The sequence below is a fragment of the Epinephelus lanceolatus genome, chromosome 13 (assembly GCF_041903045.1).
Source record: "Epinephelus lanceolatus isolate andai-2023 chromosome 13, ASM4190304v1, whole genome shotgun sequence".
NCBI lineage: Eukaryota > Metazoa > Chordata > Actinopteri > Perciformes > Serranidae > Epinephelus > Epinephelus lanceolatus.
In genome coordinates this window covers 13734509-13758198 of record NC_135746.1, presented here as the reverse complement: position 1 = coordinate 13758198, position 23690 = coordinate 13734509, and the positions used below count along the sequence as shown (strand labels likewise).

Below are 23690 nucleotides of genomic sequence, written 5' to 3'. Positions count from 1 at the left end.
ATCAGAGATGGCAGCAGCTAAGGGACAACTCGGTACAGTGTATAAGATCACAAAACAGCTAAGCGGTCGAAGGAACATCTGCAATAAATTAGTTAAGGATAAACAAGGAAGACCGTTAACAACTGAAAGGGGACAAGCTGTAAGATGGGCCCAACATTTTGAAGAAGTGCTTAACCAACCAGAACCTGAAGAGCCTGTAGCTCCAGAACCTCTGGATAACATAGACGTGAACACCAACCCTCCATCCCAAGCTGAAGTAGAAGCAGCAATCGAAATGAAGAAGGCCCCTGGAATTGATTTGCTGCAGGCAGAACTACTTATGCCAGATATCACCACAGCCTCCAGGGTTTTGACTGAGCTCTTTGCTAAGATCTGGGAGCAAAATGTCATTACAAAGGATTGGAGCAAGGGTCTCATATGCAGGCTTCCTGAGAAAGGAAATCTGAAGAATTGTAACAACTGGCAAGGCATAACACTTCTCTCCGTCCGTAGCAAGATCTGCTGCAGAGTTCTCTTTGAGAGATTGGAAAATGCCATAGATTCCAAGCTTAGAGAAGAACAGGCTGGATTCCGGAAAGGTCGAGGATGCATAGACCTGGGGCCTCATGTACAAAGACTTGCGTGGATTTCCTACTGAAACATGGCGTACGCTTAAATCCAGAAAACGTCGTACGCATAAAAATATCCAGATGTATGAATCTGTGCATACACATGAATCCAAGCACATTTCCTTTGTACATCCCAATCAACGTGGAATTGAGCGCACATGTTGGAGTACCCGGCCCCTCCCTGTCCACGCCCCTATTTAAATATGCAAATCATATTTAAATGAATCCTGCACCTAAAATTCCCCTCTCTGCACGATCAGAAAACTAAAAAGAATGAGTAAGGCGGGAAAAAAGAAAAACTTCACAGAATGCGAATTGGAGACGCTCACTGAAGTGGAGGCGCACAAAAATGTACTTTTTGGCACGCTGTCCTCCGGCATCAATACAAAATGCAAGGTGAGTGAGTGGGAGAGTGTGTGTGAGGCTGTCAATGCTGTGGGGACAGAAAAGCGTACCCACGCAGAATTAAAAAAGAAGTGGTCCGACATTAAGGTGGACGTGAAGCGGAGGAGGGCTGCCCACCGCCAAAGTGTGGCTAAAACAGGCGGAGGGACAGGAGAGGAGGAGCTCACCCCATTTGAACAGAGAGTCGCCTGGGGTCAGTTGAAAGCAGACAAATAATTATGTGAACTGGATTTACAGTTTCCATGTGTTAATTTTATACACCACTTACACGGATCACACACTATTGTTGTAAATGAATGCAGAAGTGCACCGGGGAAAAGGTGTGGCTGATTAAGAAATGTCACACTTTACGCACGGGTTTATTGACATGAGTACTTTACACACAGAGACAATCAGGGGCTTGTTAGAAAGCTCTGAAGCTGTAGTTTAACCAGCAAAAAACAGCAAGTCACTAACTTTAACCACTGACTAGTACTGATGCTGTGAAGACAGGATAATATTTGGGGGCGCACATGCTCAGTGCGCATCAGGGGGATTAATATTAGGACAATTAAACAAATAAATTACTCACCAAGAAGGCACCCATCGCGCACAGTGCCAGCTTGTAGTCTGTTCCCAGCCATGCTGTCACTCAGAATGTATGAATCGTGCGTTAAACCAGGCCGCCTCGCCACAATGTTGATTAATTGCATTTGCACATCACATATGATTTGTACATTGATCGAATGAAAATGCTTCCTGTTGACATAAACAAATTCATCCTGTGATTGTGCTTTTATACTGTAGTCATGTGTGTGTGCAGTCGATAGCTCCAATAACGTTAGGAAAACTGGCTGTCGTTGCAAATTGCGCTTTAATGTTGGCCTGTTCAGCTATGGGAATTTGATATACCTGGCTGACATGCGGATACTTCCGTCCCACACAGCTGGCATGGCTCGGCTCAGGTTCGACTGGCACAGTCCCGATCGGTCGGCCAGCTCCCTCTGGAATGCCCCTGGAGCTAAGAACCCCAATGTGGTCAGAACCTGTATGGATACAGGCAGCGCATGGCTCCTCGCCGTGTCGCGCTGCCAGCTGTAGCTCTGCGCACAGTTCCAGGAGGATAGGCCTCAGGAACCTAAAGCAGCTGATGAGCCAGTGCCATCTGTCTCTGAACACACGCTCTCTTCGTATTGCGCCATTTACAAATCTTCTACTACTGCTAAAGCAGCCGTTGTTGTTAACGGTATTTGCGGCACCACTTTGCGCATGCTTTTATATCCACTCATCTAATTGCAGACACGCGGCTGTGTTAATTGTTCATCAGTGTTAATTGTTGATGTTTCTCTGATGTGCACATCACTCTGAGGACTAATTGTTTTCACATTTATTTATTCTAACAGCTTCTCAGCATCACCTCTGTGTCGCCCAAGGATCAACAGCTGTAGAAACGTGCGTACGCCAGCCATGAAGTTGGCGTGAGGCACCGCACATTTCCACGGCCATTTCACTCTTGATACATCTGGACTTTGCCGTGGAAAAGGACGTACACCATGTTTTTTTGCGTACGCACCCTTTGTACATGAGGCCCCTGATCTTTACTCTAAGGAACATCATAGAACAGTGTATTGAGTGGAATGCCCCCTTGTACGTCAACTTCAATGATTTTGAGAAGGTGTTTGATAGTGTTCACCGTGAGAGCCTATGGAAGATCGTACGGACCTATGGAATACCACTCAAAAGGGTAAACATCATAAGGACATTCTATGAACACTTTGAACGCAGTTTGATTCTAGATAACAGTCTGCCAGAGTCGTTTCCTGTAAAGTGTGGTGTTAGACAAGGTTGCATTCTCTCACCAATCCTGTTCTCAATCATTATAGACTGGGTGATGTGTCAAACAACATCAGATCGCCCCCGTGGAATCCAATGGACCCCATTCGCAGACCTTGACTTTGCAGACGATCTGGCAGTCATGTCATACACACGTGTCCACCTCCAGGAAAAATCTGACCGGCTTAGCAATTATGCTAAACGAACTGGTCTGCACATAAACCAGAAAAAGACTCAGGTGATGTGCATCAACACCCCAACAGAACCTCCTATTACCATCGACAGAGGAGCGCTGAAATGTGTTGAATTTTCTATATACCTCGGAAGTCATATAAGCAGCGAAAGTGGAACACAAAAAGACATCATGGCATGCCTTAACAAAGCAAGAGGTGCTTTTAGCCAACTTCATAACATCAGGAAGTCTAAACAGTATAGCCTCAGAACTAAGATGAGGATCTACAACAGTAATGTTAAGGCTGTCCTGCTGTATGGCTATGAGTGCTGGAGAGTAACAAAAACTGACATGAAGAAGGTTGATGTCTTCCATAATAGCTGCCTGCGAAATGTTTGTAACATCTTCTGGCCAAACAGGATCCCCAACGAGGAACTGTACAAGAGGACAGGAAGCACCCTTGAGATAAAGAAAAGCAGGTTAAGATGGCTCGGTCATGTGTTGAGGATGCCCAGTGAAAGGTTGCCAAAAGTCGCCTTGAGGTGGACCTCGATTGGAAAGAGAAGGTAAGGCAGACCAAAGAACACCTGGCAAAGGACAGTGATGATGGAGCTTAAGGAGATGGGTCTCTCATGGGACGAAGCACAGGCCAAAGCACGAGACAGGGTTCAGTGGCCATGTATGATTGCGGCCTTATGCCCCAACCGGGACGAAGGGGATAAGTAAGTAAGTAAGTAAGTAAGTAAGTAATAATTCTAAAATATCCTGCTCTCACAACAGAAAGAAGTATTAGCCAAAGAATTAAGAATATTTAAGTATTAAAAGAATTATACACAAAAAATCCTTTGAGACTTGTTACCAAAGTCTGAGCAGTGTGTTAATCATTAGACTATTACGCCTACACAAAGAGTGACCTTTCCCCCTGATTTTTATTTGCACTTTTAGCGTAATGTAACTGTAAGGTTGTGTATGGTCTATAGGAGGATAGCACAGCGCATTTGAAAACCAAACTGGAGTCGTTTCAAGCACAAATCTCAATGATGATTAAAATGGCCGGCCACATCAAGGTAGCCCATTGCACAGAGCTCTTGTACTGCACTCAAGCATATTTCCACAGATGAGCCATAGTGCACTGTTTAGTGCAGTTATTGCTTTTAGATAAAATCTGTTTTTTAACCCGTTTGTCCTTGATTTAACTGACCTGTATCTCCTGCCTGAGGGCAGCAGTTCAAACAGGTGGTGTCCTCATAGCTGTCAAGTCTCCTGTTTTGGCCGGGAAACTACCGTATTTTACCCCTCTTTCCTGACGACCTCCTGTATTAGTATTTTCCTGTAAATCTCCTGTATTATAATATAATTAAAAAAAAAAAAACATTCCTCTGCCTCTCCAAACTGAACTCTGTTACTAGTCTCACGAGAACTGCCACCTACAGTAGCCTGGGTCGACAGCAGGTCTGGTTGACAAGTGGTTATTTTAGATTTCCTGTACACCTGTCTTAAAACGTAAGGGATAGTGGAGCTTGGTTGGGGTGGTGGGATGGCTCGCGGCGGGCGCCGGAAAATTTCCATTATTTTCAAATCCAAAACTTGACAAGTATGGGTGTCCTGGGTCGGTTGCAGATGGATGAGGAAAAGTCCCAGATCTGCCAGTTAAAGCTGTGTGACAGAAATATGTTTTAGATAACCTGAAAGAAGCGGTGCGCGAAATGTGTAAATATGAACTATGCTGCTTTTCAGATAAGCTGACCTTCTTCCTGAGTCAGAGCTGTCGGGCTAACTGCAGAGTGACAGGTGACGTCTACGGTTAACAGTGTAATATATGATTCAAAAATCACCAGAAAACCTTCAACCTTAGATCTTACACGATATGCTGCTCTCACAACAGATAGACGTAATAGCAAAAGAATTAAGAATATTAAATTAATAAAAGAATTATATACCAAAAAAAGTCCTTTGAGACTTGTTACCAAAGTCTGAGCAGTGTGATAATCATTAGAATATCACACGTACACAAAGAGTGACCTTTTATGTTTGCACTTTTTTAGTGTAATGTAACTGTAAGGCTGTATATGGTCTACAGTAGGTTTGCCTTTTTGTTTCACAGAAACCAATCAGATGAGCAGGATCATTTCTTCTTTCCTTTTTGGCTAAACTAGAAGTGTGTGTCACTGTTAACTGCACAGGGCAGGGATTAAACTATAGAGATAAAAAAAAGAAGCAAAACTCCTCCCTTTCTGCACAAAGAACAGGAAGAAGGGACAAGAGGTCAGTAGTAGATGTGTGTGTCACGGTTAACTGCACAGGGCATGGACAAAACTGTAGGGCTGAAAAAACAACAACTCCTCCCTCTCAGCACAGAAAACAGGAAGAAGGGACAAGAAGTCAGTACCCAACGCTACTGGTGGTAATGTATTTGAAAACAAACCAAAAAAGCAAGACAATCCAGTAAATGGGACTTTTGTTGATAGAACAGGGAATTTATGAGTGTTTGGAGCCAACAGTGCTGATCCTGAACACTGGCTGAGCAAATACGACTGAAATTGTGAAAGTGAAAGTAAGTCAACTGTCTGACAGCTGCAGGAGAAACCAACAGAATGGCCACCAACGCATCACAGTCTGAGGTGGACTGTACCTGCCCTGTGTGCTGTGATATATTTACGGATCCTGTTATCTTGTTGTGCGGTCACAGCTTCTGTAAGGACTGTCTTCAGCAGTGGTGGAGAGAGAGTAGACTCCAGACATGCCCTGTTTGTAAGGAAATATTTCCGATGGCTCAGCCTCCACGAAATCTGCGGCTGAGAAACCTGTCTGACACCTTGAGACAAAAGAGGAGTCAGAGAGCGAACTCAGGATCTGAGGAGATGTGCAGTCTGCACGGTGAGAGGCTGAAGCTCTTCTGTCAGGATGATCAACAGCTCATCTGTGTGATTTGTAGGGATTCACAAAAACACAAGAAACACAACTTTGACCCCATCAACGAAGCAGCAGAAGCCCTTAGGGTAAGAACATATTTATGGTTTAAAGCAGCTTCCGTTTTCGTTGATTATAGCGCCCCTTTTGGTTGAAGCGGCATGACACCCACAGCCTGGTGTCGTAAAATTCCGACTGCAGCCTTCAGCTTCATTCGTAAAATCTCAGCTGCAACCGGCAATTACCGCATGCATTTGTTTTGGAGAGCGAGAGGAAAATCATAAATGTTCTGGTGTAGCTCTGAATTTCTTATAAACTGAGGACAGCTGCCTGCTGTATATTTGTGTTCATGGTCACAGTCACAGATAATTTTGTGCCGTTTGTTATAACGTTACTAGACAAAAGCAGTTCACATCAGCTAACGTTACATTTAGCTTGCTTATAACTTCCATGTCGTCATATATTGAAGTGAAACAACGTCTAACAAGTTGCGGTATATTCTCTAAATAAAAACAAAAATGACATACCTGTCGATTAAGAAAAGGGCCAACTCGGGATCAGTTTTAAACCTTTCAAATCTCTCAGCTCTCTCCACTTGGCGATTGCCCGACCAGGGTTTACGCGCGTTTGGGCTCGAGCCCTATCACTGTCCTGTTTAGCCTTCTTCTGTTCTTCTGTTCTTTTTCTTTTAGATGGTGCTCCTTAGTTATCCGCCATGACATCAAAAGTACAACCAAGTCCTTATAGACACATCTGGTAAAAGTGTTATGTGTTCAGCAATGCCCGTTGTGTACCGCTTACTCGAAGAACACTCTCTGTAAACACAGCTCTTCTTCTTCTCTCAATTTATTTGTGGATCGCAAACAACTTCCAGGTGCATACCACCACCTACTGTACAAGAGTGTGCAATGTGTCCGTAATCATTCATTACTCCCTACTACATGTCATTTAGCCTGTTTCTTAAATCCTACTCGTAAACACGGCTCCTTCTTCTTCTGTGGTTTCATGGCTGCGGGCCACTGTGGGCGTGCAGACTTACTTCCGCTTCCCGGTGCCGTATTCTGGTTTGCTGACTTACGATGTGTCCGACCCAAGCCAGGCTACGCTAAATAGCCATATAGAGAAAGGCTTTTTTGTCGCTGTTGGGTTCAAATAAATATGCGGATCTTCAAGGGGGGTGATACGAACTAGGGACAGTTTTATAAATGGTAAAAAGTTCCGCACAGCTGCTTTAATAAAAATAACTGAATTGTCTGGGTGGGTTGGTGGTTTCCATAATTTAATTAAGCAATATCACATGAGAGGGAGTGATGTTATACTCGTATATCGTCACGGCTGTGATTTGGTCATAGGCAGGAGGCAGAAGGCGGAAGCATCATCCATTAATTCCTGATAATGGACACCTCGTCGGGCATTAACCCTTACTTAATCATATTGCACATAGCAGGTAATGTGTGTTGTGAAACTAATCCACTGTTTACTATACATTAAACATATGCGCTTTTATTTGCAGGCTGAACTCAAGCTTAAGACACTGCATTTAAAAACCAAACTGGGATCGTTTCAAGCACACAAACTCAACTATGACAAAATGGCCAGCCACATCAAGGTAGGTGACAAACTAAATGGTTTTAACACAATCAGCAACATGTGTTGTCTTCCATCATCAAAAAGATGTCTCTCCTCAGCTCCAGGCTCAGCAGACTGAGAAGACGATCAAAGAGGAGTTTCTGAAGCTTTACCAGTTCCTGCGAGCAGAGGAGGCTGCCAGGATTGATGCAGTGAGGAAAGAGGCGACGCTCAAGAGTGAAGCGATGAACATCGAGATTGTTAATCTGACTGCAGAGATCTCCTCGCTTGAAGACAGAATCAGAACCATAGAGAGGGAGATGATGGCTGAGGACATCTCATTTATGCTGGTACTCAGTGACTTCCTGTGTTAATGAATATTCTGACCTTAACATTGAATATTTAACTAAACTGGAGGTATTCATTCATCACCCTGTTTTCTCTTTATTTGACAGAATGTCAGATCCACAATGAAGCGGTAAGTTGCTTCCTGTACGCTCTCTATTGAAGCACAGCTGAGTGATAGTCAGGGCTGATGGTAGTTTGAGTCTCATCCACTCTGTGGGGAAAAGATGTGGATGCATCTCATTAAAAAGTTTCAGGGAGAGGCGAGCTTGATCGAAGGTGGGGAAGTCCAATGTGGGCATATTTAAAACATTTGACTGGTAATCTTTGGCTGCCTAATATTCCTGCAGATCCCAGTACAACCTGCCAGACCCAGAGACTCCATCAGGAGCCCTGATGGACGAGGCCAAACACCTGGGGAACCTGCTGTTCACAGTCTGGAGGAAGATGAAGGACATAATCCAATACAGTAAGCAAAGTGTTTCTGCCTGACTTTATTTCACATTTCAATCTGCAGTGTGCAGATAACTGATCAACTTAATCACCAAACCACACCAGGCTATGTGAATACACTGTAGTAACTTCAGTAAACCTTTAATATAACAAACCTTTTGTTTCTATGTGTTCTTCTCTAAAGCTCCTGTAACTCTGGACCCCAACACTGGCGGCTCTATATTAACTATATCAGAGCACATGACCCGTTTGACAGGGAGCAACAAGAGTCATCCGCTTCCTAAAAACCCAGAGAGGCTGCAGAACTCAGACGTTCTCGGCTCTGAAGGCTTTAGCTCTGGAAAACACAGCTGGGATGTGGAGGTGAGGGATTGGTGGGCTGTTGGTGTCGTTGCTAGAACCAAGAATCCAAAAGGGTTCTGGGGCATCGGTACACACGGTGTCGACGTTCTGTTAGAACATATTCAAGAGGGTAATGTCGGAATTGATTTAGAGGGTTCAATGCCCCAAAAGATCAGAGTGCATCTAGATTATGACCAAGGGATTCTATCATTTTTTGACCTTGATAGGAAAAGACCTGTACACACCATCAAATACACTTTCACAGAAACAGTCTCTCCTTATTTTCATGGGAATGTGAAAATCCTCCCAGCTGTAGTGTCAGTGAAGATAAGACAGTAGGTGTATAATGTTTTCAGTGGCTGTGGAAGAGATTTTTTAAGTTTCTAAAAAATAACCCTGATGTCACTGGGTTTACCTCAGCTTGGAATTTCAATTTTTCATTTTTGACAGCCTGCATTATGGGAAATGTAGGATCCACTGCAGGGTTTTAGAGGGAAGACTAAATATATGAATCTGTTAAATGTTTGAGTTTTTGAAATCATGTCATTTTATGATGCACTCTGAACTACTACTTTAATCATGTAAATATTTGTGATCAGACATTAAAATAATAAAGACAGTTTTGCTGTTTGTGAACTGAGGGTCTAAAGACAGACAGTGTACAAACTGAAACAGAAATCAGTCAGATAAGAAGGATTATTTCTCTCCATCTCTCTGTATGGAATTATGACACTAAATCATTGTAGAGTCAGTTTATTATAATTCACTGAATGCTGTAAGTAGATTGTAGAGCTGAATATATGAATTTGTTGAAAGTTTGAGTTTTTGAAATCAATTCTAGTTTAATTTTATGATGAACTCTGAATGCATCCAGTGTTATGATTAAATTTCATATATCAGCTGTTTTTAATGCTGATATATGAAACAGACTGTTAGAGTTTTATCATGTAAATATTTTGAGATTAGACTCATTAAAATAATAAACACAATTGTAATGTTTCATCAATGTTTCCTCATTTTTGCAGAGTTCTCCTTTGTCTGAACTGAGGGTCTAAAGATAGAAGCTGTACAGACTGAAACCAGTCAGATAACAAGGATTATTTGCTAACATTTTAGATAACGACCTGCATCATACAGTGTAATTCTTGTCCATTTACAAGGTAATTATTTGTACTAACAGTGCACCAGTCACCAGTACATACTGATACATACATGTAGGAACAAGGGAAAGAATATGAAATTAGGGAACAAGAGAGTAAGAGTCTGGAACAACAGATAAACAAGGATAAATTCCTCATATATATATATAGCTATGTATATATGTGTGTGTGTGTGTGTGTGTGTGTGTATACTTACCAGCCACTTAAGCCCCTTTTACACTGCCAGATTTTCTGCGAATGTTGGGCTGTTTTGCTGGCAAGCTGTGAGCGTTTAGACACACAGAGCTGGATTGGCGAGTTGATCCGAGGTGCCCAATTTTCCGCCTCGTAGGGTAGACATATTGGCGGAACCTGTTTGGTTTAAAAAGAACGAGGCGTCCTTCCGCCACGGGAGGGGCTGTTGAAGACTTGTGGAAGGAGCTGTTGATGACTGAAGGACGGGCCAACTTACGAGAGAATTGCCGAAGGACTGACCAGCCGCGGCTTCCCTCGGAGCAAGGCGCAAGTCATTAGTCATACGTCACTATTTACATCACTCGCTGAGCTACACATTTTCTTACTTGCTCACGCCCCCCATTGCCCTGAAAAAGGCGCATTCTGTATAAACAAAAGTAGGCAGGCGGCATTTTGCTGCACTCCCCAATTTTGTTTTTATACTGCCAATGCTGAAAGAAGACTGATTGGGCTTTCCTGCAAATTTGCACAATTCCTATCTAAAAGGGCTTTTATTGGGTACACCTTGCTGTTGCATGGTACTATTGGTAGACCTGTCTTAATTCTTGGTGGCATAGATTCAACAAGGTGCTGGAAACTTTCCCCAGAGATTTTGACTTGACCAAGATTGACATGACGTACGTCACGTCGGTACAAATCTCTAATTTATAGAAAATATAATTAGAATTTAATGAATATATAAGTGTGTATATATATATATATATATATATATATATATATATATTTAATAATTATAATTTGAATAATTATAAATATGTACAAATAATTTACATACTAACTTAATTTAATTTCATTTAATTATTTATTTATATCTATATAATATCTATTTAATATACTCTATGTGTATTAAATTCATTAGGCCTAGTTGAATATTGCAATGATAATGTGTGGTGATTACAAAACCCCACGGCACATCTGGATTGACATCATGGCACACCATTTGAGAACCACTGATCTAGTGGGCCGGATTGGCCCTTTGGCGGCCGGTTCTGGCCCACGGGCCGCATGTTTGACACCCATGGAAGAGGTGGGAAAAAAGGCCGTTCCTTCCTCTTTCCATGGAAAACAGGAAATATTGAGTACTGTGGTGTGATTATTGGAAACCAAAACTCAGAAAGCAAATCCAGTTAATACGACGTTTATGTATGTTTTATGAGTGTTTGTTTAAAGCGCTCGGAGCTTATAGCGCTGGAGCTGAGCAAATACGAGTCAGTCTGTGAAAGTGAAACTAAGTTAACTGCGTAAAACCACAGGACAAACCAACAGAATGGCCTCCAGTGCATCACAGTCTGAGGTGGACTGTACCTGCCCTGTGTGCTGTGATATATTCACGGATCCTGTGCTCTTGTTGTGCGGTCACAGCTTCTGTAAGGACTGTCTTCAGCAGTGGTGGAGAAAGAGTGGAGAGCAGACATGCCCTGTTTGTAAGGAAATATTTCCGATGGCTCAGCCTCCACGTAATCTGGCGCTGAGAAACCTGTCTGACACCTTGAGACGAAAGAGGAGTCAGAGAGCGAACTCAGGGTCTGAGGAGATGTGCAGTCTGCACGGTGAGAGGCTGAAGCTCTTCTGTCAGGATGATCAACAGCTCATCTGCCTGATTTGTAGGGATTCACAAAAACACAAGAAACACAACTTTGACCCCATCAACGAAGCAGCAGAAGCCTACAGGGTAAGAACATATGAATAGTTTAATAAAAACAACAGAGAAAGTTTTTGGCATTGGTGTTTTTCATGATTTTAGAAATAACTCTTAATATTGCACAACAGGATTTAACGCCTTTATTTGCAGGCTCAACTCCAGCTGAAGATCCTGCATTTAAAAACCAAACTGGGGTCGTTTAAAGCACAAAAACTCACCTGTGACAAAATGGCCAGCCACATCAAGGTAGGTCACACGCAAAACTGTTACTGAAGCAGAGAGCAACATGTGTTGTCTACTCTGAGTTTACAAAGAGATTCAAAGTCCAGCTGCATTTTTTCCCCCTAGATAAGCAAATGTCGACGATACAGTAACAGTCAACTTTTATGTCACGGTAAACCTCGAAATCGGTATATTGCTGCACCCCTAGATGCATTACTTTGGAGCTCAGTGCATGACGTGATTGGCTAGTTTGCGTTACATCCAGTGCTGTAACAGTAATAATACTACTTTTCCATTAACAAGTAGTGGACCTAATAAAATTTCAGTGATAATATCACAGTAACTGCAAAAACCAAACAACCTGTTACAACACTACTTTTGTTATCACATCACTGCTGACTTTAAATACAGCATCACATCAGTGGAATCATTTTCAGAATCATCATGCTGCACATGCACATCACAAAGCAGCGAGCTAGTTGGAATCATTCCCATCACCTTGATTTTGTCAGGAGGAGAGATGACAAGAGCAAAGTTGCTGCAGGTAGTTGGACTAAAACTCTTTACACTGCAGAAAACATGTCCGGTCTGAAACACCTCGGCTACTACGACTGACAGCACGAAAACGTAAAGCTTCAGGAAATACACCCCACCAAAGGTGAGCCCTCTGCGGCTGTTGACATCGGCTGTATCCCTACCAGTGGCGATTGCTCTAAGACTGCAAGGGAAGCTCAGCTTCCCCTAAAATGTCAAAAAATAAGTGGTTCAATATGTACTGTTGTGTTTACATTTCATTGACTAAATATGCGCTAGAACGCGTTCAACTTTTGTTCAGAATCAGCTACTTATCACAGGTCACTGACACGACTTTCTTCTCATTCATTCCTGTAGCGTCACAGTGCATTAAACAGTGGAAGCTCAGCGTCCAAAGACTTCACTGGGGAAGCATAGAGTGGGTTGTTCCACTGCAGCGAAAGAAGACAGTCATTGGATAAATGCTCGGTTTTGTCCCGCCCATCGGACGCTCAGCGTCTCTGGGGGTCTATGGGGCAGTGGGCTGGCCTCAGCTGGCCTGGACGCTGGGCTTCTGCATGATGATTGGATGATCTGTCTGAGGCTGAATCCCTTTTTGATTGACAGCGAAATGAGCGAATCAGCGATCTTGAAATATAAACCACCACCGGAGCATTTTTCAAGTTTCATTCCGTTGTTCCGAGTTGATCTGGAGACTTTTCCAATCCTCTTAGTGACTTTTTCTTTGTTAAAAACGACTAGCGACAAATCTAGCATCTTTTTCTGGTGTTATTGGAGACTGTACTTGTGTTTGGAGACTCTGACTTCTGTCGCTCTGCAGTTACTGTCCCCAACGAGCAGCAGGTGTAGCTGTGAGCCGCTCCACCGTCCCAAAGCACTCACAGGCGGTCACACTAGCCTTGCACAGCAGCCCCAGAGGGTAGAATTTACGTATAAATAAACATTTTATGATGTAGGCCGAAAATGAGCTTCCCCTCCTTGAAAGACCAGCAGCCGCCACTGATCCCTACATGTATGTACTGGACACTGGCTGAATGGTAGTCTGTCTTCCACCCTCATCCATAGCCCTTTTTAAACAGGAATTGTGCAAATTTGCAGGAAAGCCCAATCAGTCTTTTTTCAGCACTGGCAGTATAAAAGCAAAATCGGGGAGTGCGGCAAAATGCCGCCTGCCTACTTTTGTTTATACAGAATGCACCTTTTTCGGGGCAATGGGGGGCGTGAGCAAGTAACAAAACATGTAACTCAGCGTGTGACGTAAACAGTGACGTGGGAGGAAAGCCACGGCTGGTCAGTCCTTCAGTGATTCTCTCATAAGTTGGCCCGTTCTTCACCGTCCCCGTCATCTGGCGGTTAATGGCCTCTTCGTTTGCGAGGGCAAGGAGGGCGTGCAATTCCTTGTCTCCCCAGTTGCTCATCTTTACAGTGTCAGGTTTGCGTTTCCCTCTTGCTACTAGCTTTTCATTCCTGCTATCAGCTGTTTCCTGTTTATCCACCGCCAGTGGGTCGCACGTGCGGCGTCATCAACAGCTCCTCCCACAAGTCATCAACAGCCCCTCCCATGGCGGAAGGCCGCCTCGTTCTTTTTAAACCAAAAAGGTTCCGCCAATATGATTACCCTACGAGGCGCAAAATTGGGCACCTCAGATCAACTCGCCAATCCGGCTCTGTGTGTCTAAACACTTGCAGCTTGCTGGCAAAACGGCCAAACATTCGCGGAAAATCTGGCAGTGTAAAAGGGGCTCATGACTGTCGAAAAGGGGAACATGAAAGAAGTGTGACCCACAATGATTTGGCCTCTTTAACCTGCTCAATAGCTGCCTCGTGCAAAGAGTTGTACACCTGCCAAATATCAGCCCCTTTAGCCTGTTTTCAGATACCCATTTCAAAACCAGCCTCATCTCTTCTTGAAGTGTTTAGTTAAGCTCCTTGGCATTTTTCACAGATGCATGCATTGTAGTGTCCCTGTAGTGTAGGGTCCTAGGCATCCTGGGTGCACAGAGCCTCTGCTAATTATGTCTCTCCTCAGCTCCAGGCTCAGCAGACTGAGAAGACGATCAAAGAGGAGTTTCTGAAGCTTTACCAGTTCCTGCGAGCAGAGGAGGCTGCCAGGATTGATGCAGTGAGGAAAGAGGCGACGCTCAAGAGTGAAGCGGTGAACATCAGGATTGTAAATCTGACTGCAGAGATCTCCTCGCTTGAAGACAGAATCAGAACCATAGAGAGGGAGATGATGGCTGAGGACATCTCATTTATGCTGGTACTCAGTGACTTCCTGTGTTAATGAATATTCTGACCTTAACATTGAATATTTAACTAAACTGGAGGTATTCATTCATCACCCTGTTTTCTCTTTATTTGACAGAATGTCAGATCCACAATGAAGCGGTAAGTTGCTTCCTGTACGCTCTCTATTGAAGCACAGCTGAGTGATAGTCAGGGCTGATGGTAGTTTGAGTCTCATCCACTCTGTGGGGAAAAGATGTGGATGCATCTCATTAAAAAGTTTCAGGAAGAGGCGAGCTAGATCGAAGGTGGGGAAGTCCAATGTGGGCGTATTAAAAACATTTGACTGGTAATCTTTGGCTGCCTAATATTCCTGCAGATCCCAGTGCAAACTGCCAGACCCAGAGACTCCATCAGGAGCCCTGATGGACGAGGCCAAACACCTGGGGAACCTGCTGTTCACAGTCTGGAGGAAGATGAAGGACATAATCCAATACAGTAAGCAAAGTGTTTCTGCCTGACTTTATTTCACATTTCAATCTGCAGTGTGCAGATAACTGATGAACTTAATCACCAAACCACACCAGGCTGTTCTGTGAATACACTGTAATACCTTCAGTAAACCTTTAATATAACAAACCTTTTTTTTCTATGTGTTCTTCTCTAAAGCTCCTGTAACTCTGGACCCCAACACTGGCGACCCGCTATTGATTATATCAGAACACATGACCCGTTCGACAGAGAACAAGACTAAGCCGCTTCCTAGAAACCCAGAAAGGCGGCAGACCTGGGACGTTCTCGGCTCTGAAGGGTTTGGCTCTGGAAAACACAGCTGGGATGTGGAGGTGGGGCTGGACTGTTGGGCTGTTGGTGTCGCTGCTAGAACCAAGAATCCAAAAGGGTTCTGGGGCATCCTCAGACATGCTACAGACATTCTGTTAGAATATATTCAACAGGATTATGACAGAATTGACTTCAAGGGTAGAGAGCCCCAAAAGATCAGAGTGCATCTAGATTATGACCAAGGCATACTGTCATTTTTTGACCTTGATAGGAAAAGACCTGTACACACAATCAAACACACTTTCACTAAAACTGTCTTTCCATATTTTCGTGGGAATGTGAAAATCCTCCCAGCTGTAGTGTCAGTGAAGATAAGAACGTAGGTGTAATGTATAATGTTTTCAGTGGCTGTGGCAGAGATTTCTAAAATCTAAAAAATAACCCTGATGTCACTGGGTTTACCTCAGCTCGGACTTTCAGCTCATAATTTTGAACAGCCTGCGTCACAAGCTGGAGGGATGGGGTTGGAAAGGCATTTAGGAGGCAATGAGGGTCTGATGGAAGATGCCATTGGAGAGCATTCTGGGAAATGTAGGATCCAGTGCTTTTGGAGGTTGATGCATGCTAGGGACTAAGAATCATTTATTTGAACCTAGCTCATGTGAGTTCCTCAACTGTATAGAGGTACAATCATCTTATTAACATCATTCAGTGTATGTTTTAGTTTGGGTTTTCTAGTTTAATTTTACAATGTACTTTAGATATATTCACTGTTATGATTCAATTTGATGTATCAGCTGTTGTTCGTGCATATTAAACAGATTGTTATAGTAAAAGCATGTAAATATTTTGAGATCAGACTCATTAAAATGATAACAATGATAACCAATGTTTCCTCATTTTGGGGAGTTCTTTTTTGTCTGAACTGAGGGTCTAGACATAGAGGCTGTACAGACTGAAACCAGTCAGAAAACAAGGATTATTTGCTAACATTTTAGATTGCGACCTGCATCATACAGTGTAATTCTTCTGCCAGCCCGTCGTGGTGAAGAGGGAGCTGAGCCAGAAGGGAAAGCTTTTGTTTTATTGGTCCATCTACGTCCCAACCCTCACCTATGGTCATGAACTCTGGGTAGTGACCGAAATAATGAGGTCGCAGATACAAGCAGCGGAAATGAGTTTCCTCCGTGCAGTGGCAGGGCTCAACCTTAGAGATAGGGGGAGGAGTTCTTATATCTGGAGAGAGTTCGGAGTAGAGCCGCTGCTCCTTCGTGTCGAAAGGGGTCAGTTGAGGTGTTCAGGCATCTGATCAGGATCCTCCTGGGTGCCTCCCGCTGGAGGTGTTCTGGGCACGTCCCATTGGTAGGAGGCCCCGGGGCAGACCTAGAACACACTGGAGGGATTACATATCTCATCTGGCCTGGGAACGCCTTGGGGTCCCCCAGGAGGAGCTGGAAAGTGTTGCTGGGGAGAGGGACATCTGGGGTGCTGATTTCTTCCACCTCTGCTCAAGGTTGGTCACAGTCACAGGCCCTGTATTATCAAAATTTACCTGTTAGAAAATACCTACAGCATAAAGTCTTTTTGAATTGAATTGAACTTCAAGCCTTGTTTCTTTGTATCTACATGTATGTTTCAGTACAAACTGCACTATTGTGGGCTGCAATCTAAAATGATACTGATTATTTTCTTTATTCTTTGGCTAAATCAGATAGATGTTTGGGAGACCAGAGGCAATTGTAACATCTCAACTTGCACCAATAGTTAATGAGATGGAACCATGAGCAGTAGGGTTCAGTTTGGTACACTTTTTTTCTGTTTCCACTGTGAAAAGTTGTGGATGGTACCAATGGAACTGTTCTGTACCGTCCCCATTTTTGGTCCCCCCTCTGTTGGGGTACCTAGCACACAGATCTGGTACTAAAAGGTGGAGCTGTGAACACTGCAGTCTGTTGATTGGTCAATAGCCTGTTTTATTTTGTTCAGAAAATGTCGCCGTGCAGCCTCGTTCTGTGGACGTAAACGAGGCACAGACTGATGAAGGAGCACAGTGATTGCTGGACAGAGCAGTGAGTGACAACAACCCTGCCCACATTTAATCTGACATCTGAGAACGCAGGGTTACTCGTGGTCCCTAAAGTCTCCAAAAGCAGATCAGGAGCCAGAGCCTTCAGCTATCAGGCTCCTCTCCTGTGGAATCATCTTCCTGTTACGGTCCGGGAGGCAGACACCGTCTCCACATTTAAGACTAGACTTAAGACTTTCCTCTTTGATAAAGCTTATAGTTAGGGCTGGCTCAGGCTTGCCCTGTACCAGCCCCTAGTTAGGCTGACTAAGGCCTAGTCTGCCGGAGGACCCCCTATAATACACCGGGCTCCCTCTCTCTCTCTCTCTCTCTCTCTCTCTCTCTCTCTCTCTCTCTCTCACTCTCATCCTATTACTGCATCTTGCTAACTCGGCCATTCTGGATGTCACTAACTCGGCTTCTTCTCCGGAGCCTTTGTGCTCCACTGTCTCTCAGAATAACTCATACCGCAGCGGTGCCTGGACAGTGTGACGTGTGTGGTTGTGCTGCTGCCGTGGTCCTGCCAGATGCCTCCTGCTGCTGCTGCCATCATTAGTCATTAGTCATACTTCTACTGTTATTATACACATATGACTATTGTCACACAAGTATACTGTCTGATATTAATACATACTTTCAACATATTGTACCACAGTAGCCAGAACTATAACTATAATATTATTACTTTCATTAATGTTGTTGTAAGCTACTGTCATTACCTGCATCTCTCTCTCTCTCTCTCTCTCTCTCTCTCTGTCTCATTGTGTCATATGGATTACTGTTAATTTATTATGCTGATCTGTTCTGTACGACATCTATTGCACGTCTGTCCGTCCTGGAAGAGGGATCCCTCCTCAGTTGCTCTTCCTGAGGTTTCTACCGTTTTTTTTTTTCCCCGTTAAAGGGGTTTTTTTTGGGGGAGTTTTTCCTTATCCGCTGTGAGGGTCTTAAGGACAGAGGGATGTCGTATGCTGTAAAGCCCTGTGAGGCAAATTGTGATTTGTGATATTGGGCTTTATAAATAAAATTGAATTGAATTGAATTGAATTTAAAGCCACAGTGTGTAGGAATTTCTCCCATCTAACGTTGAAATCATATATTGTATTCAAACAGATGGCGCACTCTAGTGCCTCACTGTTTCAAACACGTATTGCAACAACTGTAGCCGCTGTGTACCAAAAAGCTATGATAACACTGATGAAACCATGTCATCCGATACTACATGGAGTATTCATTCAGGCTCCTACACAGACACACGTGACGCGAGTTGACAAACCCCCTCCTCACCATGCTGGCTGTGTTTACAACGTAGGACTGTTGGGGCAGATGTAAATTGAAACAAACCAATCACGTTTTGTCCTTTGACAACTGACAAGTGGCTCAACCTCACACACCTCATCCCTCTCCTCGCATTACTGCGCCGCTAACAGCTGTTAGTGGCCAGCGGCACTACTGCCGCATAACAAAGTCCCACTCTTTGAGCATAATGCAGGATCATGTATTATGCAGCATCACGGGAGACGGAATCCTCGTCGCCAAGAAAGTGCAAAAGGGAATTAAAAAGGCAGCGTGACCGGCGAATTCAAAAAACAAGGGTCAGCACTGGGGTTGCCTTTCCCAGGTGGAGAGAGCTGCTGAAGGAGAAAGGTAATACAATCACAGGCCAGCGCTAACAGCAACTAACAGCGGCTAACAGCTAACAGCGGCGCAGTGATGCGAGGAGAGGGATGAGACTGTTAGCGACTGGCCGCTAACAGCGGCTAACAGCCAACAGCGGCGGTGGCCTGTGATTGCATTACCATTCTCCCTCAGCAGCTCTCTCTACCTGGGAAAGGCTACCCCGATGTGGGCCTTCGTTTTTTTAATTCGCCGGTCATGCTGCCTTTTCTATTCCCTTTTGCGCTTTCTTGGCAACAAGGATTCCGTCTCTCATGATGCTGCATATGCATGATCCTGCATTATGCTCAAAGAGTGGGACTTTGTTTCATATTTGCCAGGGTAGTAGCGAAGCGCCTCTTGCTCCTCTCCTTCGGCTCCTCAGTCACGCAGTGCTGGCCTGGCTCTCAACGAAAACGCTGAAGGCGGTGCTGTATGTCCCTTGCTGGCGGGTGTATTCTCAAGATGGCGAAACGTAATGGAACCCCACAGACGACTTACCCGCACAATGTACAAACAAATCCGAAATTCTCCTTTTATGAGAATAAGTCAGATTATTGGTGGAGGTAATAGTACACCAGTGATGACATATTTATGAATGCAGACATCAATTTTTGCCAATAAACAACTGAAAATGTTACACAATGTCCCTTTAAGGGTACGGTTTGCAGTGGAAATGCTAGGGTCTATAGCCTGGAAATCCAGACTCAAATCTAGAAAGATCTTGAGTCTGGCCCTAACCGATACACCCTTCCTACCCAAGGGGCGGCACTAACTGAGGCATATTAAATGCTGCCACACACAATTGGATAGCACGATAGCCAATCAGAGCAAAAAACAAGGTGTTCATTGCAGTAAGCCCCATTGGTTTGCCGAACAGTGGGGCTAACTGATATATTATGCTTTTGCTGTAGCCCGTTGGCAAACCGGCAAAAACGTCCTTCCTGGAAGCGAAGAATTCTAGTGCAGTCTTCTGTTCCTCTCTCAAGGAAAAAGATAAGTGTAGTTGGCTTAGCCTTTCTTCCAAAGCTAAATTGAATGGACGCGGCCCTTCGCTAGCTGCCATCTTGGCTGTTTACTTTTCGACTCCTACGGTGCATCATGTTGCACCCGCCCAGAGCCCGCCTCTGTCAGATAGACTGATCTGATTGGTCCGATGTTGATTCAGCGGGCTCTGCTCGTCGGGGTCAGATCCCCATGCAGAGCAAATTCGAATTTCCTAGGGGCAGGGCATCTGGATTTCCAGGTTATAGGGTCTAGGTACCATACTGATAATGTTTGGTGAAAACGGGACATTATTATACACCTGGTCTGTGTTGATCCCTCTCTGCCTGCCAAAGGACAAACTAATGTCTCAAATGTCTTACACTTGGCGCAAAGCAGTGCACAGGACAACACAACTGTTCTACTAAGTTTCGCACCAAAGCAGGCACATTGGCACATCTGGGTCAACTTCAGCCTGTTACATGCATTGTGTCTTTTCAAAATACATTTCCATTTTCACAGGACATGTACGGTCTCTTTCAAAATAAATGTACTAGTCAGTATACAACACTGGGACTTGACATGTTTTTCCTTCAACAACAAACACACATGGTTATGTTTAGGCAATGAAATGTGGTTAGGTTTTGAAAAAGATAACAGGGTTTGGCTTTATATTCATACAGGAAGCAAACACCAGCCTCCTGGAAGAAGGTTGGTGATTGATGGACCCATCTAGCACCCCTCCTCCCTGCCTTTCTAGGACTTCTGCCCCCTTAGCTTTCGTTGTTGTCCGGCTGCATTTCCCCCTGACGCTGTCCGCATATCATGCCCAAGTGAACAAATACATTTTTCGTCAGTGCCTTATGTGAAAGTCACTACCCGCGCACCAGTATTCAGCAACTTTGGAATGAGACTGGGTAAGTAAATCAACTTTTTTAAGGAATTAGTAGGTATAGCTATTGGATAGATGGATGTTTTTGAGATAAATTAAATATACTTTTAGAGATGAATCATGTAAGTAAGTTATTTTCTGTTTTCATAATGCTTTCATGTTTCCCTGTTTTTGAGAGTCTAAAGACAGAGAGTGACGAAATGTGTGATTTAGGGCTATATTAATGACAGTGACTTAACTTGTTCATGCTTCAGAAACAGTCAAAATGTTAGGGCTGCCCCCCGAGAATTTTCCTAGTCCACCAATAGTCATCATTTAGGTCCGTTAGTCGACTAGTCGCCTGCATGTTTAGATATTAATTTAATTATTAAATGATATATTTTGGGCGGGGCAACACAATGGTTTGAGTTGAAGGTGTGAGAAAGAATAGTATCAGTAACATTGTTAACACTGTGCTACATTACAGAGAAATACAAAACCGTACTAATGAACCTTCATTAATATAGGCCTATATTTTATCTACAAGTGCACGTCACACACTGAGCGAGCCGCCTGTTAATGACGCTGTGGGCTAATGGGCATGTAGCTACTTCCATGTTTCAGATGATACGTCATGTTTGTAGTCGACCAATGAAGATGAGTTTACATATCACCTTGGGTTCGTCCTTCACCTTCTCAAAATGATCCCACACTTTGGATTTCCTGCCTGACATGTTATTAACTAGCCTGTGGAATAACCGCAGGTACCAGCCCTGGAAATTAACCTGACTCCTGTCTGACTGCTGAGCGTGGACACTTCCTGTGTCTGTCCTTTCAAATTAAATCCCCACATGGTCCAGTCAGAAAGGTTTTGATTTATTGTGACAAGGCGCAGCTCCTAATAGAGTTTCATTTGTTTTTGTTTTTTCTGCTACTAAGCGACCAATGAAATCTTGCTGACTAATGACCTTTGTGGTCGACTAACGTTGTCGACTGTTAGGGGGCAACCTTACCAAATGTACATCGAGTCAGGTGATTTCTAAGGGAGCTCTGGCAGCTGTTGTGCAATGAAGAAAACTGTGCTATGGTGCAATTACCGATCATGCATGGAGGGTATCTGCACCAACACGGCTCTTCTGACTGTAATCAAATAAACAAAAATGCAGCTCTCAACCAGTCTGAATGTCTTCATTAGGAACTTACAGTATTCCCAGAATGCCCCTGTGTGGCAGACACGTCTGCCTACATTCACGCATAGCACAGGGATGAATCATTATGAGGCAATGCCTAATGTCTCCAGTGTACTGCCATCTCTCCAAGTCTCTCTCTCTCCGACACACTCACACACATGAGCCTGAATCCCCACACTGATACTGAATCTCAGTGGTATTACAGCTGGAATGCCTGCTATGTTTTTTCAACTAATGAAAGAATGAAGAAAAACAAACAGACGGGCCAAATTAAAAGAGGAAAAAAAAAAGCCAGAGAGAAGAAAACACACTGAGGGGAAAAGAGGAAATAGAGAGAGAGAGAAAGAGTGTCTCGTTTAATTTGTATTCGTCCACACGCTTTACATGATGAGTCTTCTCAGGGCTGATGAAGGTTAGAGATCAGAGTCTGACTGACACAACATTTGCTCAGATGTGGTCACGAGGGGATTTTTTTTTTATTCCTTTCCAATTACCCAAGATAAATCTCAAACTTTATATGTCAGTCGTTAGAGAAAGAGTGTCAAATGTGGGGTCACTCATCTGTGGATTTAATTAGGCCAAGTGTACTTTTCAGGTTTGATAATTACATTCAGTATTTTGTTCAAGAGTTTGGCCGCTTGGCATGAATGTGTCATTTAATAAGTGGGTGTTTTTATGGGGTTTGTAGTTATCAGTTGATCCCTAAGTGTGCATCTGAGAAATGATCTGGCAGATTTCACATTTTGGAATAAAAATCCGTCTCAGCTCTTTTATTTCTTTGCTCTTCTCTCTACAAATCATCATTCTTCCTGTATAAACCATTACTTTAGCTCAGAGGAATGACGCCAAACCAGCGTATCCAACTTTTTTTTTCTTTTCTCAAAATCCCCTTTGAACGATCAATCATTTGATGTTGACCAGAGAGCACAGCGGAGCCACTGAGCGTTGTACGTCAGATGTTATTTTACCAAAAGTCCCATTTTTCTACTAATCAGATGAAATAAACACATTAATCTGAGGCATTTCAAAGCGCTCGGCATTGTTTTTGTAACCATGTGGAAATTATTTTTGTCCCGAAACATCACAGAGAGAATTAATCACGTCTAACATCAGTGATTTTAAGTAAACTGTAAGGCATACATTTGTTATGTGTATGTACTGTACATGGGTGTGTAGGTTCTTTATGTGACGGTGCTACTCATAAATCATACGTGTGAGGGAAGGCTGAAAATGAATGAATCAGGATGGAGAGATCAAAGGCGACCGTCTCCTGGTGATTACAGGGGCGGATGATGAGACATCAGGCTCCAGGGCAAAGATATGCAAAAGGCCCCACCACCTCTCCTACACAGGAGCAAGAGTTTTTAGTACCTTTGTCTCTCTCTCTCTGTCTGTTTTTCTATTGTTTATCTCGTTGTAGTTGTTGTGTCTCTTTCTGGTCATTTTGTGTCTTCTTGTGGTTGATTTGTGTCTTTTGTAATCGTTTTGTGTCTCTTTATTTTTGTTT

At 43.6% G+C, this 23690-nt stretch overlaps 1 protein-coding gene across 1 annotated transcript; it reads left to right on the top strand.

Moving 5' to 3' along the window:
• Positions 1-5152: 5152 nt before the first annotated feature.
• LOC117270640 (E3 ubiquitin-protein ligase TRIM35-like) lies at positions 5153-16302 on the top strand. Its single transcript, XM_078173773.1, has 10 exons — positions 5153-5996; positions 7421-7516; positions 7596-7826; positions 7932-7954; positions 8172-8290; positions 8459-8637; positions 14438-14668; positions 14774-14796; positions 15014-15132; positions 15304-16302. Exons 1-10 carry the CDS (start codon positions 5592-5594, stop codon positions 15798-15800), a joined length of 1923 nt encoding a protein of 640 aa, XP_078029899.1. The 5' UTR covers positions 5153-5591; the 3' UTR covers positions 15801-16302.
• The last annotated feature ends 7388 nt before the right edge of the window (positions 16303-23690 follow it).